The 16028-nt window shown below is 39.5% G+C and overlaps 1 protein-coding gene across 5 annotated transcripts in view; it reads right to left on the reverse strand.

Moving 5' to 3' along the window:
* Nucleotides 1-16028, reverse strand: part of LOC120789538 (protocadherin-9) — a 196954-nt gene that overhangs the window by 84390 nt on the left and 96536 nt on the right. Inside the window, exons 3-4 of one of the 5 annotated variants that reach the window (XM_040126559.1) lie at nucleotides 14235-14260; nucleotides 6482-6489 (exon numbers count right to left, since the gene is read on the reverse strand). The exons of the other annotated variants lie outside the window; for them this stretch is intronic. Coding sequence (XP_039982493.1) covers nucleotides 6482-6489; nucleotides 14235-14260 — 34 coding nt within the window. The remainder of the gene's footprint in view (nucleotides 1-6481; nucleotides 6490-14234; nucleotides 14261-16028) is intronic. 5 annotated transcript variants of the gene reach the window in all.

Below are 16028 nucleotides of genomic sequence, written 5' to 3' on the forward strand. Positions count from 1 at the left end.
TAATTAATGCACATCCAGAGAGGTCTCGGTCTTTAATCATCTCAAGTATACGCTCTCTTTTATCAAACCACAGAGGGAATAAAACAGTGAGACTGCTAAAATGCTATTTGTCTCAAGTACATCAAAAAAATATTTAATTTTTAATCATTTGTCTTGGGAAATAATGTTGTACTTAATTCTAACAGTACAGCTGCGACCAGTGATCTCTCAAATATAGTTTGATGAGTTGTTTCCGAACTCAATATCCAGTAGTATAATCACTTAGAGAATTAAGCAAACAAAGACAGCTTTTCAAGGAGAGACAAAGAATAGAGGAAAAAGGGTAAAGAGTAACAGGGGGGGGGGGCAGACAGAGAAAAAAGAAAAAAACTGAGATTCCATGTGTGTTTGTCTGTGTGTGCTCAGTGTATGTACTGAGACAGCTAGGCCCTATAAGAATACCATCCTTTGCTTTCCATGGTGCTGAGTGTTTAGCTATCATGATAACCCTTTACTGCAGCTGTCAGCTGATGAAGTTCAGCATGCAGAGAGAGAGAAAGATGCAACACGCTCACTCTATCAGTCTATCAATATCTCCCTGTCTCTCTGTCTCTGTCTCTTTCTATCTCTATCTCTCTCCATTCAGTTCAGTTTGAATCTGCTTCACTGGCATGACAGGGAAAGGATCCACTGTATACTTCCAAGGAACCTACAAAGGATCAAGACAAATAATGGAACAAGACATTTATAAATGATAGATACTATATAAATAATTAAACATATTCTGTCAGTATCAATGATGGCATTTGAATGGATAGTGTATATAAATCAGTTCAACACATCCAGCATAATTTAACTCAGTGTATAATGAGAGGGGTTGCAAGACATGATTTATAAAATTTCTTACAATCTGTATTTGTTCCTGTATTTGGTGCCATTTTGGAACAAACTTTACGGCAATAAGGACTGCATTTTCTTCTTTCACCCCATAACACCTTGAGCTTAAGTAACATTTGAAGCTCCCGGTCAGCAGGTGAAATGTTGAGATGTTAGCCACAGGGACACATACAGTAGTTAAAGACCTCTGACTCACGTGTTGTTTTACAACGTAGCAGAGGTAACTGTGTCTCCATTGGCAAAGGGGAGCAGAATCTGTTTCTTGGTCATGAATGTCTTTCTGTGACATCATCTTGCAATGTCAAGTAAATCTCTCTTTGTCTCTCTCACTCATACTGTCAACACGCCTTGTGGCCTCTTCCAACAAATTAGCATCCTTGTAAGTAGCGACTGATGTGAACAGAAACTTGACAGTTTGTGTTCATTCAGACAACTGAGGAGGACAGAATGTTTACAAAGCCTGAGCTCCACTAGACTAGCATATGGTAAATGTGCTGTGTTCACCCTTTCCTTTGCATTGAAACTTTAAAAACGCCTCATACATTCCAACATTCAACCCTATCTCCTAACTACGTTTATATGCTGTTTTCTGCTGTTAGTCTCTAGCAAAACAGTAGTTTTTGAGATATGTAATTGATACCCGCATTACGTTCACTGGCAACATTTATTTATCAATCTAGGAAGAGACAACCTTGTACCTCATAGAAGTCATAATCAGGTGTGTAATGTGCACCAAAGCACAAGATTTTGACACAGGAGACCAAGACTTGCATGGCATGCCCCACATGTTGTTAAGTTTATGGTCCTTAAAGTTGTTATAATGGAAATTTTTATAATAACAATGTATCAAATGACAATGTGATTACAATGTGCCATTGTGAAAGCTTGGAGGGATGAACCTACAGAGAATTATCACCCGAAACTGCGGCTCCCCTCGGCTTTGCAGCTCATTGTTTAGCTGTGTGGCCCACAACTTCATGGTTTTGGCTCATTCTCAGCATTCCTCCAGTGTTGTTTTCAGCTGCAGCAGATAGTTGTACACTACCTGCTCAGCACCAAATGACAGACAGACACAGTTAGTAAACAGCTGGTGAACACAGTGGAGCATTTATCAGCAGAAGAACCAGATACTTCCCTAAGGAAGTGGGAGAGTCCAGAAACACAATGAATATTGGACTTAAAATTTATCAGGTGGACAGACAAACGAATAATATTTTTTCTCTGTAATAGCTGGATGTGTAAATAAGCAATTCTTTTCTAACAAGTTCTCAATACCAACTTAAATCATGGTGTCAATTTTGTTTCCAGCCAATTTGTCAAAAAATCTATTATTGCTGGATTTCGGTCGGGAAAATTTGTGGTATCATTGTAGGGTAAATAAATGAAAGATGGCAACATTGATAGTTTTGCAGATTTTGCAGATATGATAAGTATGAAAATTTTGCATTGGCTGTGAAAGGTTTGCAGATATGCAATATAAACACTTCAATTTTATGATGATAAAATTATAATTTGGGTGGTATTACTTGATTAATATATTAAAATCATTTTTAGGGGTCACATTGCACCCACAGTACATAATCCTGACAATTTGCTGACCAATTACCATTTTTGTCCTAGGACATCCATTCCCCTGTCCTTGGTTAAAACTGGTGAAAAAAATTAAGTTGCTGTTATAGAAACATCCAGTCAAATCTAGGCTTTTCTTAGTCTTCTTCACAAACAGAGAAATCACATCACTTTCGATGTTTATCTATAGAGGGTTCCTCTCATGTCTCATAATTCCATTGTTAATTCCATTTTTACTTTATTTTAGATGTTAAATTTTTTGTGAAAATAAACCTGTGAAACAGTTTTCCTTCTTTTTATAGCTGCTCCGTTTCCCGCTCTCATGTTTTCTTTTGCTCTTTGATCAACAACCAAAATCTCAATCTCAGTAGAGAATAACTGTCATGTTCCCCACTAGGAAATTCACATACTTCTTTTACTACAAGAGAGCTGAATGAGAATGAAAATAAAAAACATGCATTTGCACTTTGTTGACTTATATTGTTTTCTTAAGTTAAAAATATATAAATCCCCAATACGCTTTAGCAAGGAGCGCAGAACCTGTCCCTCCTCAAAATTATCACAGCAATTTTATATGATTTATTTCAACATACTTGTCACCTCTCAGGGAAGAACTAATCAGTTTGTTAGAAAAACTAAATATGCAGACTAGTATTACCACTGCAATGAGTGGCCCCACAAAACCATTTCCATTCATCTCTAGGAGGTATGATAGGGTAACTCACACTGGGCATTTGGCTGGCTGTTAACCTCAGACACTTCTCGAGATTTTGTCGCCTCTCTCTCTCAACATTGATTTCAGGTCATTTTACTGCCTTTGTTCTGACCTCTCAAGGTATCCACCAACCTTTAGGTCTAACCCTGTTTGCCTGTCTCTCTATCTGTCTCTGTACTCACACACACACACACAACCACACACACACACACACACACACACGCGCGCGCGCGCACACACACACACACACGAACTCCCAAGCACTTACCCTCATGATCCAGTAATGCGAGTCTAGCACTCGTACTCCAATTATTCTCCTGTACTTGTTCTCGAAAGGGTTCTTGCCTCTCTCTTAGCTAAAGAATGCCATGCCCCTTGTGATTTCTGCTGGACTCTCAGAGGCCTTCCACTGTTCATCTCTTCAAACTCATGCACATTTCAAGGCTATTTGACCTGAAATTGATTCAACACAAATAGTTTAGGATAGAGTAGATGTTGGAGTCTAAATATGCAAATCCTAATCAGTTATAGAGTCACTATTGAATACTTGTGCATCCATTAGAAAGCCAACCAGCCCTACAAGTTTCAGTGTCTTGTCTCTTTATGAGGTCTAGAATCTCATGAATCCACCTCTGTAATTATTAGTAATTATTATTAGTCAGTGTTCTGTTTTATCAACAGTGGAAAGTGGACATTTGAAAGATTATAAGAAGTAAATCAATAATGAAGGACAAATGTGTTAATGTGTACAAACGAGTGAAGCTGAGAGTTTTGATGCGTCTTAGACACAGCCTTAATGCTTATCATCTATAGGGCTCAGTCACGTCCCACTCTTTACCTGTACTATAAACAAACAGGCACACACACACACCCACACACATACAGACACAGGCCCATTTCACAGACCCAGTTCTCTGTCAGCGGTGTCAGTGGTCAGCCTCTGCTCCATCTTACTGTAGTTTTCCCAGGAGGAATGACACTTGCATGCCATCTATAATAAGCAGATTTTCTCTGACCTAAAATAGAGTTAATCCTCATATGAGGTCACTGAAGAGCATATATTCATCAGACTATGGTCTCTCTGTATCTTTAATGTCAGACTGAATATGGGGGTATGTTGATGTTAGCAGCATTAGTACTGCAGTTGTTTTTTTTTATGTAACTCCTTTTAGAAAGCTTGCAGAAAAATGCCACGTTCTGATATCATGAATAAAATAAAGCTTTCAGCTGCGTTCAGCCGAACATCAGGCTGCCAGGGAAACTGCATCAGTACTAAGTTATAGCAGTGTAGAGATAGCTGCACATAGATAATCTGTTCCATCTCTCTTGCACATTTGAGGAATAATCTCCATCTCTCATGGTACAGTGTTATCAAGAGCTTAAAACCAGTAGCATAATGGTGGAGACAGGCAGAGCCATCAAGGCATCGCAGAATGACAGCCACACAAAGTATAAGCTCTCAGGGCCATGCAGCATTAATGGCATCCATGCAGTCACAGGGTGACCATATGCTTGGACATTTGGTGAAGATACATGCACGCACACACACACTTTATACTAGCAACTGTTAACAGCCAAGTGACACAAGATTCAGGTCCAATGTGTCACCCTTCTGTCTTTTGGTCAGTTTGGATACATTCCCAACGTAATCCATGAAACCAGACAGACGGGCTGCAAGATGAAATATTATTTTAGATGCAACTAAATATTTACTTACACAATGGTTTCATTTTTTCTATGCATTTTTAAATCTTTATCAAACCTGCTTAACCATTAATGGCATAGTGCTGCAACAAGTACAGAGACGCAATGGTTCAATACCCAGTGCTCTACCATCCTCTTCAGTTGCCTCTCTCTGTCTCTCTTCATCTCTCCGTCTGTGTCTCTCTTTCACTTGTGCCCTTTGAAAAGCAGTGGTCACCATTAGTGGGCTGACCTCCATAGTTCTGCAAATGCAAGAAGATCCCGTGGATGTAAAAAGGAAATCTGTCCGGATATGACAGAGATGTGGGCTTTTCACTGGTCACTTAAGCTAAAGAATAATCACATTACCCAGCAGAGACAACATACTGTACCACTAGAAAGCATGGAATGACAGAGATAGTCAGTCAAGTGAAATTCAAACAGCCATTTTCTCTTTTGCTGTACAACATCTGTCAGTGATGACTGATAAGATTTCCCAATTTGCTCTACAGACAGACAAGGAAAAATTAAATATCCAGCAGATTCAGTTTGTTTCTTTATTGTACATGACACTCGATAAAAGGTCGCGTACTTTTAAGTTATAACTCAATTATGTGTTAACCTTTTTTTGTAAAATGGACCAACTCCTATATAATGTATTTAAATAAATAGCTTTTTTTTTTTTAAACCTAACATGCAGACTAGCCTTATACACCCTTAGCTATGGTTCAATTAGGGATGCAGTTGTGAGACAGAGGGCTGCGTGTTCAAGCTTGGGATGAGGCTCACTCGGACAGAAGGATCCTGGCTGGTGTGAATCACACCTGTAACATTGCTGTTTTCCTTCATGCTAATTACAGATGTTTTGCTTTTTATATTGGGAGGAATTACGAGATATAGAGAGAGTAGATTAGTCGGGGAGACAAACAGACAGAGAGATCGAAATTTAACACAGGGCTTAATTTCCGTGCCCTTTTTATTCACTGAACTCAGCAAAATCCAACCGCCATTTCCTCAGATCCTCTGCCTGGGTTTTAAAGACACACTACAAATACATCCTACCTGCTTTCCGGCACCACAAGGGGGAAACATTGTCCATCAACTCAACACACTCTATAGAAGGATTTGTTTTTCCCTCTTTTTTCCTTGTAATTTGTGTGATTGTACTGTATGTTTGCCCTTCACCCCACTCCTTTTCTCTCTCTCAGTAATCAATATGTTCCATCCCTGTCAATCTAAAACTTAAAACTCACTTACATCAAAGACCCACATCCATCATAGATCTCAAGGTCATGGATGGACCGAGGATGAAGGGCCCAGATAAATGCATGTGAGTGTTTTCCTGTAAGTGTGTGTGTGAGGAGAGAGAGCCAGAGACAGGGACTGAAGATTGAGAGTGTGTGTGTGTGTGTGTGTGTGTGTGTGTGTGTGTGTGTGTGTGTGTGTGTGTGTGTGTGTGTGTGTGTGTGTGTGTGTGTGTGTTAGAGAGACACAGTCAGACAGAGAAACAGCGACAGAGACAAAGGCAGAGACAGTGGTGGGGGGCGACTAATGGAGGAGTAGCCCAGAGCTCAGCACCACCCTAACAGCCTCTGTAAGCCAGACTGAGTCGTGGTCTGAAATTAGTTGATTTTTCACTGTGAGCACTGCACATTATCTGGGTGGGGAATGGGAAGAGGAGTAGAGCGGAGGAGCACTGAGAGAGGAGGTGGGGGTCGGCGTTTAACTTAACAAGATTAATATGTTTGCCTCATCTCTCTGGGTTTTATTTCCTTCTCCTTGCAGGGCCCTTGTCAAATCTCTTTGGACAGGCTCTCACACATAATGCTGAAGGAGACCTGAAGGACACTCCGCAGAGTGTCAAGAAAAAGGATGCGGCTCCATTTTGCGACTTTGTGATTAACAAGGGTGTAAATGTATGTAAAAGCATGACAAACCTTCTCTGGTTGATTTCCATTGACTTTCTGCACTTGTCATGGGCTTGGAAATCATCATTTCTGAAACATAGACTAACCTTTTATGTGAAAAGGACAGTCAGGTGCATATTCCATATATCTTGAGATATCAGTTGGACATTTGTGTGTTTGTGGAGATTCGTGTGTGTCTAAGGGTACCCACACAGATGTTTGGTGGTTAGCCAGATTAGTGAAGAGTAATGAAATCAAATCTCAGGCCCAAAAGAAAAATGAAACATGCACATTTAGACCATATATCCATAATGATTACGTTGAGAATAACTGTGTATGCAGACAGAGCATTTCTCTGAGGAGATTAAAGAATAGGTATGATGAGATTAAGGAGAGGGATGAAGCGATTAAGACTGACTACTTTAAAATGATTATGAAAGGCTTAGAAGGGTAGGTCGCATACGGCATATTAGAGAGAGACAGAGAGAGGCAGGACACAGAGCAATCTGGAGTTTTTGATCCATGGAAACAACAAAGAAGAGCTAGCTGTGCTTGTTATAGTCTTATGTCAATAGCATTTTCAACAGTCTTGCTTGATATTACTGTGGAGAAAGGAAGAACAGACGAGGGAAAACAAAAAGAATAAAAACAAGGCATATGCACTCCCACATGACCTAGGAGAAACAATGACAATCAAATGGCCTGCAGCAGACTTTCCCCTCCCTCTCTCTCCCTCACAGTCTCTCTCTCCTTTTCTGTGTACTTTGATGTACAAAATAGCCCCAATCCATAAACAGCACCATTACTTTCACTGCCTACCTACAGTGCTCTCTCTTTCTTCTCCTTCTTTTCCCATCACCCCTTCCTCCCTCTCAAAAATACACACACACACACACACACACACACACACACACACACACACACACACTTTCCATTCTCTCCAAAGCTACTTTTAAGGTATATTTTGCCAGGGGCTTTTTTGTGGTCATGGGTGATATGGTAGGGAGTAGAAAATTGTGGGTCGTCTATAGCATTGACGCTCACAATCAGATAGTACAGGCTGAAAAATTACATATGACTGACAGTGACATATAACAATTTTTCACACCTCCTCCATTGTATCAGCCTACCTCTCTTTATTGTTCTATCATTTTGTCAAACCTTTCATACCACAGGAGAAAGCAGTAGAGATATGAAATTCTGACCAAACCTCAACGGCTGAACAATGGTACATTCCCTTTCTCATGGGGACAATGTCCAGTATTTACCTTATTCTGTTATATTGTGTGTCCTTTCCCCTGTCACTCTGTTCCATTAATGGATCGGAAGTTGACCTTTGTGCCTCCGGCTACAGCTAAAGATGACCCATGTTTACATTTAGTACAAGAGGTTAAAACGGTCTGACACTGCTATAGCACAAGCAAAGGTTACCAGACGGAGTCCTGAATGGATGGCAGGTATACAAAGCGTCTGATTTTAACAATGTGATTCACCCCTAGTTTCCTACAAACACTCAACACTGGTTTCCAAACTATTAAAGCAAATTTTATTTTTATTACAGTAATAGAAAATTCCTGACTCAGGAGACAGATGTAAAAGTAAAGAGTCCTTACTTAGAAAAACAAAGATACAAAATCCAAGCAGGCAAAAGACATACAAAGGGCCAGGCTGAGGCAAAAACACAATCAGGATCAAAACAGGCAGGCAAAGAACAGAGCGATAAAAAGCTAAGGCACAAAAAATAGTCCGGCAGAGAGCAAGTGGAAACAGACTGGTAAGGAGTTAATGAGGGAATGGGGAACAGGTGAGCAGGTGAGGGGGGAGGAGGAGAGGGTAAGGCGATACTACTGGCGGGAAAGGTGGGCAGGTGGGAAATGACAGTAGAATTAGAACATGCATGCTCAAACAACTGGACTCAATGAATAAAAGGATTAATGAGCAGACTGCAACTCAAAACCATGGCAACACTGGGTGAGAAAAAACTGCCTTTGCATCATTTTAGCAGCATTTCAACATCTTTATATTACATATGAATGCTCAAAGACAGCCTGATTGTTGCATGTTACTCCAACAAAGTAATACTAAAAATAAAATTCAAAAATAAACACAGTCCCCAAATGTGTTTATTTTTGCCAATTGTGTTTGTTTACCCCCAAACAACCTGAGATACAGTAAATCAAGAGTAAAAAAACTTGATCTCAGAACTTCAAATTAAGTCCAATTAAGATGGAGCCTTACCTGAAGCATGCTGAACTATGAACATCACAATGAGAAAGTCCACTGTTTACAGCTATTCTCAAGTCAAAATATGATTTCTGAAGTCTGAAGTATGTCTTTTTGTACCACCTTCATGGTAAGAATCTTCCCTAGCAACCAGCTTTTTTTTCTCACATTGCACAAAGGGGCATCAAACAGCAAATTCAGGTCATGCCGTCAGGTAGGTAAGCAGCCATCTGAGATTTCATTAGTGTTGACTGTCAATGAATAGAGCTGTTACATTGGTGGTAACTGTCACTTGAGCTTACTGTTTGTAACTGCTATTGTTATTTTATATTTTAAAGCTTTCTCAGCATTATGGCATTGATGGTAACTTACACTCAACTTCCTATGTGAGGGACACTCAGAAATAGACGTGTGTGGCAGGAGCCACTATTTACTAGCACTGAGGTTATTAATTACATTCCATTACTTGGTCAAAATTTCCCCATCATATTGAATTATCCAAGTGAAGCAAAAGACCAAACAGATAAATAAGAATGATCTTTGATCTTTGAAGTGAAATATTTTCAGTTAATGGTCATCCAGTGTGCATTCAGAAGACAATATGCCCTTTTGTCCATACCGATATTACACAATTTCTATAATCCCTCATTTCATGTATACAAAATGTACAGTACATACAGCAAACAGCTTTTTTCCTGAGCACTAACCATTGCAACATGCTGACAGTGAATCGACCAACAGACAATGCTGAAATCTGAAATTAAGACATGACCGTGGAGATTTAATTAAAGACTTATGACAATTACAACAGAGCAGAGAATCGAAGGTATAATGAGGCAAAACTTCTTCCTAAGGTAACTGAACCTGTTGCAAATTAAAATATAAACGCACAAATACAACACTTCAAAACAACACTCAGACTGAAAGATCTAAGTGTTATACAACTGTTTGCACTTCGCAAACAGCATCTTGGTAATTGTCAGTGGCCTGTAACAGAACAACATGAGTCATCTGCAGGTTTCATCTAGCCGAATGGCCTTCATGTCACATATCTAAGGACATTGGTGCTGGCTTGGCAAAATGATATGTATGAGTAATGGGATGCCGCCCACATCCGGACACTCTGGGAAGGTGAGGGGCTGCTGCCAAACTCCAGTCCCTGTTGACCTCTCCTTCCTGTGCACTCAGCAAATTTGCCGATGACACCCCATGGGCCACTCTCACTGGCAGTGACATATGTCAGCCATTTTTGTTCTTCTGTAATTCTGTTACGTGACTGCATGCAATGAATGTGATTAGACTGCAAGAAATTACGACTTTGGATCTGTACAGGAAAATAACATCTTCAACAGTTTGCCAGTCATTCAATTACACCAATGAATGAATGAACAAACAAAAAACCTAGAAACCCAAGCATGTCACCTCAGTTGCCCACATGCCAACTTATGTTCTTTTGCCTTTTTTTCTGTCCTATTTCTTTTTGATGAGCAGAATTTGGATTTCACTCTGGGGCATGCAAACACAAAAAGGGCCTCCTAGCACACTGCTGATTCAAGATTTTAGCCGAGCAAATCTTAGGCAGGGAGCTCAAAGCAGAGAGTTGGCCATTTCGCAGTTTGCTCTCATCTGCCAATTTCTTCCTAGGGCTTTCAGAGTCAATCAAAGAGCTACCAGAATGCTCACACCAGTCTTTTAATTATTCATGGTAATTCTATGCCACTACACACTCTCTCTGCAGCCCCTGTCGCCTCCCCCAAGCGAGGTGTGCTCTGATGTGTTTATGTGTGCTGAATATATAAAGAAAAACCCTCAATCCATTATAAAACAGACTCTCTGCTCTGCCCTGTGCTTCGCTGGCAGCTTTTTCAGGGTCGTCTGGCTTCCACTTCTGTGGTAAGCTGAGCTGATAAATATTTGGTCCCATGAAACCCCTATTTTTTGCCCTTTTAATCTTTCCACTGGACATGTTACTTCACTGGACAGTTATATCCAGCTTTTTCAAGTTTGAGCTTTTGTAATATTCATTTTTTTTTTTTTAATATCTAGCATTTCATTACGATCTCATACATCTTTCAAGACAAGTAGCCTGACCTCTTGATACCATCAGTGTTTATTGTGCCCATTCAAACGGCTCCAATTCCTGATAATAGTCCTTCCTAGAAGGCCTGCCTGGTGTAAAAAGATCTGTCTATCATCATGTCTGCTGGGGGATTGGAATTTTTTGATAAGCACCAGCCTTGCTGAAATTGCATTCATTTCCTTCTATGAGCTAATTAGCCGGAGAGAGGGCAACTCTGCCATTCTTGGCTGTCCATCAACCTGCCAACAGCCCACTGACATCACAAGGTAGATGTCAAGTTCAGCCTTTTGTGTCTGAGACAAGCCTATTACCAGGAAGTGTGAGCAGGAGGTTTTAAGTCGGTAGAAGGCAGCAGCTTGATGTCATCACAATCTTTTTTGTGAAAATAAGCAAAACTGCAATAGAATTTCACTCAAACTCCTACAGTTGCTTTTTATATAATAACTACAAAAGAGAAAGGGAAAATGGGGAAAATTTGTACATTAGATCGGGACAATAAGATGCTGAATGCAAGATACAACTTGAGTATGCAATACAGCACATGCTCTTAATGTCCCTTCACAACATTCATTTCAGGAGTCTCAAAGAAGGTTCTACTGCTGTTTGGGCCTTTGAGGGAAAGGAGATCTCTCGAGTGCAGAGAAGCTGTTAAATTTTGTTGGTTGGCGGTTGGAGAAAAATGGCACACCTCTCTCTGACTTGTCTTCACAAGCCTTGTCGAAGATAGAAAAAAAAATGGGGAAATGTTTCATGTCTCCTGTCTTTTCCTGCCAAAAGCAAAAAAGGAGGGCAAAAGAAAGCTAGGATAACTACAGCGACATACCAAGGGAGAATGTGGCAGTGATAAAATTATGTCATTTTGTAAGGGATGATCATAAAACTGCCCCATTTTTTCTTTCTTTCCTTTTTTTGAAACAGACTTTGTCCGAATTTGAAGGATATATTGTTTCTGCTTTGCCCTACCACTCGAAACAGGAATGGGACTTTGAAATTGAGTGTTTACAAGCCAGTCAAAAGTGTCCTTTTGATATAAGTGACAAAAAGCTGAAGAACAAGACTGAAAGGTCTGCAATCAGCTCCAACCCAGTGTTTATTGTTGTTTTGGCTCAAAGAAGAATCACTAATTGATCCTTTCAGAAGTTCAGACCACTCATCTTGATGAAGCTGCAACAGCCAGCAGCTATATATATTGATATACTAATACTTCTATTTATATATACTAGATCTACTGTGACCATTTTCTGTGTATATTTTAGTCTTTAAACAGCTTTTTGATCATCAGAGCTCTTGTTATGTCATGTTTAGTTGAACACTTAAAGATAAAAAAATGTAGATTATATTCTCTGAAGAGGACACATTTGCTATATCAGCTCTCATTCATTGCAGGACCCTCTCAATCTTAAAATGGAGTTATCCGCATTGGTGCACGTGAAGAGTTGGTTCCTCTTAATTTTGGCCTCATCTTTTTGTAATAATTTCATGTTTTAATGCTTTTATTTTTGTTACCAAAAACACAAAATGCTTATATAATGCGACTCCACCTGGTACATAAGCAGAAACTGTGGAAAAAAGAACAAAAAAAACTATATTTTTAAAAGATTTGCAATGAATAGGCCATTCTTTAAAGTTAGACATCAGTGGTTGACAAGGTATTTTTCCTCATTCGTATAATGGAGAGTTGTGTTTTATTGATGTAGGGAAAAAGGCAAATAGTTCAGCTGGTCTCTGTAGCATTTCTTAGTAGAATAATGGATAAAGAATAAAAACCTGACTTTGAAAAACTTTGTAATAATCACACTGATTACTAGATGCAATGACTGAAAGTAATATAATGAGTAATTGATGTATTTCAGAAATAAATATATTGTGCACAAAAATGTGTTTTTCACTTTAATGAGCCAATGTAACATTTTAATAGAACACATTTACTTACTCATTTACATAATTTAGTACACTAATGTTTTGAATTAACCAAAAAATACACAATGTTCAGTGAAATATTAAGGATAAAAGGAAACAATATTCATAATATCCTTTATCTGTCCCATTAAAAAAAGGAAGCTTATTTGTAAACATCCCATTTGCTAAGTTATCCTGGTCAGCCTACAGGAAAGGAATTCCAATTCAAAGTCCCTTATATAATGGCGGAAGACACACTTGGCCTCAAGCATAATGTTTATCACTGGCAACATCAAGAGACCAGTATCCCATAATACCACTCTGCATTCACAGCATGTTTCCTCCATCCCCACTGCAGTGGTGATAAATGGGTAATACTGGAGCAGCACTCACCTCTGAGAACCCTGGCCTTACCCTTGTGAGTGTCCTGTAAAGCTTTCTGTCTGATTATGAGCAGCACTGTTGGTTCACATTGGTGCCACAAAACGCACAACAGATGAGATCATGTTTTTTTACAGTTATTCATTGTGTAAAATAATTTTACTCATTATTTGCTACAAACGAAACCGATATGGTAGTGTGGAAATTGAAGTGATATTCTGTGTGTGTGTGTGTGTGTGTGTGTGTGTGTGTGTGTGTGTGTGTGTGTGTGTGTGTGTGTGTGTGTGTGTCTGAGCATGTGTGTGTGTGTGTGTGTGTGTGTGTGTGTGTGTGTGTGTGTGTGTGTGTGTGTGTGCGCGTGTGTTTGTGTGTGTGTGTTTGTGTCTAAAAGGGGTAGTTTTGGGTGGGGTTTTACTGGACTGGCTTCCAGGAAGCACATGGGACTAAAGCCATCGGGAGTGCTGGTGAGAAATGTGGGAAGATGGTGGGCATGACCACAGCTTAGTGGGTGAGTCCACAAGAGGAGATCAGTGATGCATAACACAACACAGAAGCATGTATCTGAATCTCATAGACTAACTGGGCAGCCAAGACCATCACTCTTACACTTCTTCCATTTCAAGTCTCTCCTTTCTGTCTTCCTTCTGTCCCTCTAACATGTTTTGTCTTCATTCTTTCCTCTCTGACTGCTGAATCTTGAATCTCGATTGAGTGGTTAACAACCGTGAAGACAGAAAGTGTTGCTGCTCTTCCTAAAATATGTCCTAAACTAATCACAATGGTCATGCACACATGCTGTATTAACTTTCAAACTCTTTAACATGGAGCATGATACTGACAAATGCTTCTACTGAAGTACCAGTTCTGAAAATGCTAAATTTGTCTTGCATTTAGTGAGAACCACGTAGGCGGAGTAGAGAAAAAACACTGAGAAGCATCAAGTAATCCCTGAATGGATATTTTAAATTGAAAATAACAACAAAGTGCGTCTGCTGTGTTTGGGGGTCATACTGAGCCTTCAGAGGATAACAACAGAGGGAGCACAGGCAGCAAGGGAAATAAAGTGAATTCTATGATGTCTGTAGGATCCCTCATTTCCGCTCAGTGAAAAAAAAAAAAAAAAAATACCGCTGGGCTGCCAAGTATTGGCTTCAAAATTTTGACTCACTGTGATGTAGCTGTCATCCTTTCAAAGGAAGTGGATAGCAAGGGGAATGGGTGCATGTACCATGTCTTTTACTGAGCTTTTCTGAGGTCCACAGAAAGATGCAGGACTTCTATTTCAATCTGCATGGAAAGAATGCTGAGCTGGGTGTTAATATAACATGTCATTCTTGAGGCTTTTCTTTTGAGTGGTTTGACCGATGATGGTAGAAATTCACTTGCAGATACCACCTTTGAAGGAGACGAAAAATCTCACATAATGAAAAAAAAAACAAAAAGTGACACCCATCAGGAATCCAAAACATCGATTTAGCACTTAGTGTCATGGCAGTCACACAAGCCAAAACAAATCTGACTTTCTTGCCAATTCTGATGAAACGAGTCACCTTAAGTAAGATGAAATGACAATATATAGTAGTGTTCTAGTCAATGTCAGAGGCGTATGATATTTTCAATTGCCAGTCAGTTCATCAATTTAGCTTTATGCTTCCTTATGCAAATAGAAGTCTCTCCGTTCAGCAAACTGTTAATAGTTTGATCTGACTGAAAACAGTTTTACGTTTTTTTGAATACATCTGTCAATATATACAAGATGGAATGTGAACAACTGATGGCATGTAGAGTGGGGTTTATTCCTGAATAAACATAAGAAACTCTTTGAAAATTCTCTTACTTTCGGATTTCATACAGTACAGTATGTAGGAAGTATGGTCACTGCAGCTTTAACCTAACCGTTTGAGTCAGGTCTTTTCTGGATGTTGTAGATGCACATATCATTGTGGAGGAGTCTTCATGAATCTAGAACGAGCAGCAATTGCACCATCAGTAACTGAGCGTGTGCTGCCAACCTGTCCGCCTGAAAGGCTTTTTATTGCCACAGTTTGCCTCCGGGCAGAACATCACCCATATTCAGCACACTCTGCACGAGCAGAGCGTAGGGTACTTCCGGGCCTCTAGACTGCTACATTATCTATTTAGTATTGAAAACACACATCGTGGAGAAAAAGCACTACAAAAAACTACGATACTTCCCAAAGCTCCAGTCACTCCACTTTGACAGCCTATGTTGCACATCTGTGTGCCTTTGGCAGAAAAATCACAGTGCTTTGCTATGAAATCTGCTATTATATCACACTGTTTTTGCTTTTGGTTTTTTGTCTGTTTTTTTTTTTTAATTGTCAGTTGAAATGTTGATATCTGTTCAACTTTCTTCTTAGCTTTTTTCAAGGGAAGTCTCCTTGAAGACTCTAATGTTGTAAACTCCTGCAAATTAAAGAAGTCCTTGGAGTATATGTTTTTCATTGCCTATTATTAATCTAAGTAAATTAGAAAATAGAGCAACGAACCATCTTAATGACTTTGAATCAAGGTTTTCTTTGTGTCTGACAAGATCGGAGCAATAGCCCACTTCCCATCATTTACAGAGATTCAAAGAGTTTAATGCTCATTAAGACATACTGTTATCCACTGTTAAACACTGACAGTGTATTTCATTTTGTGTTATGTCTGTAGCTTGTGTTTGTTGTAATGT

This window comes from Xiphias gladius, chromosome 1, assembly GCF_016859285.1.
Source record: "Xiphias gladius isolate SHS-SW01 ecotype Sanya breed wild chromosome 1, ASM1685928v1, whole genome shotgun sequence".
NCBI lineage: Eukaryota > Metazoa > Chordata > Actinopteri > Istiophoriformes > Xiphiidae > Xiphias > Xiphias gladius.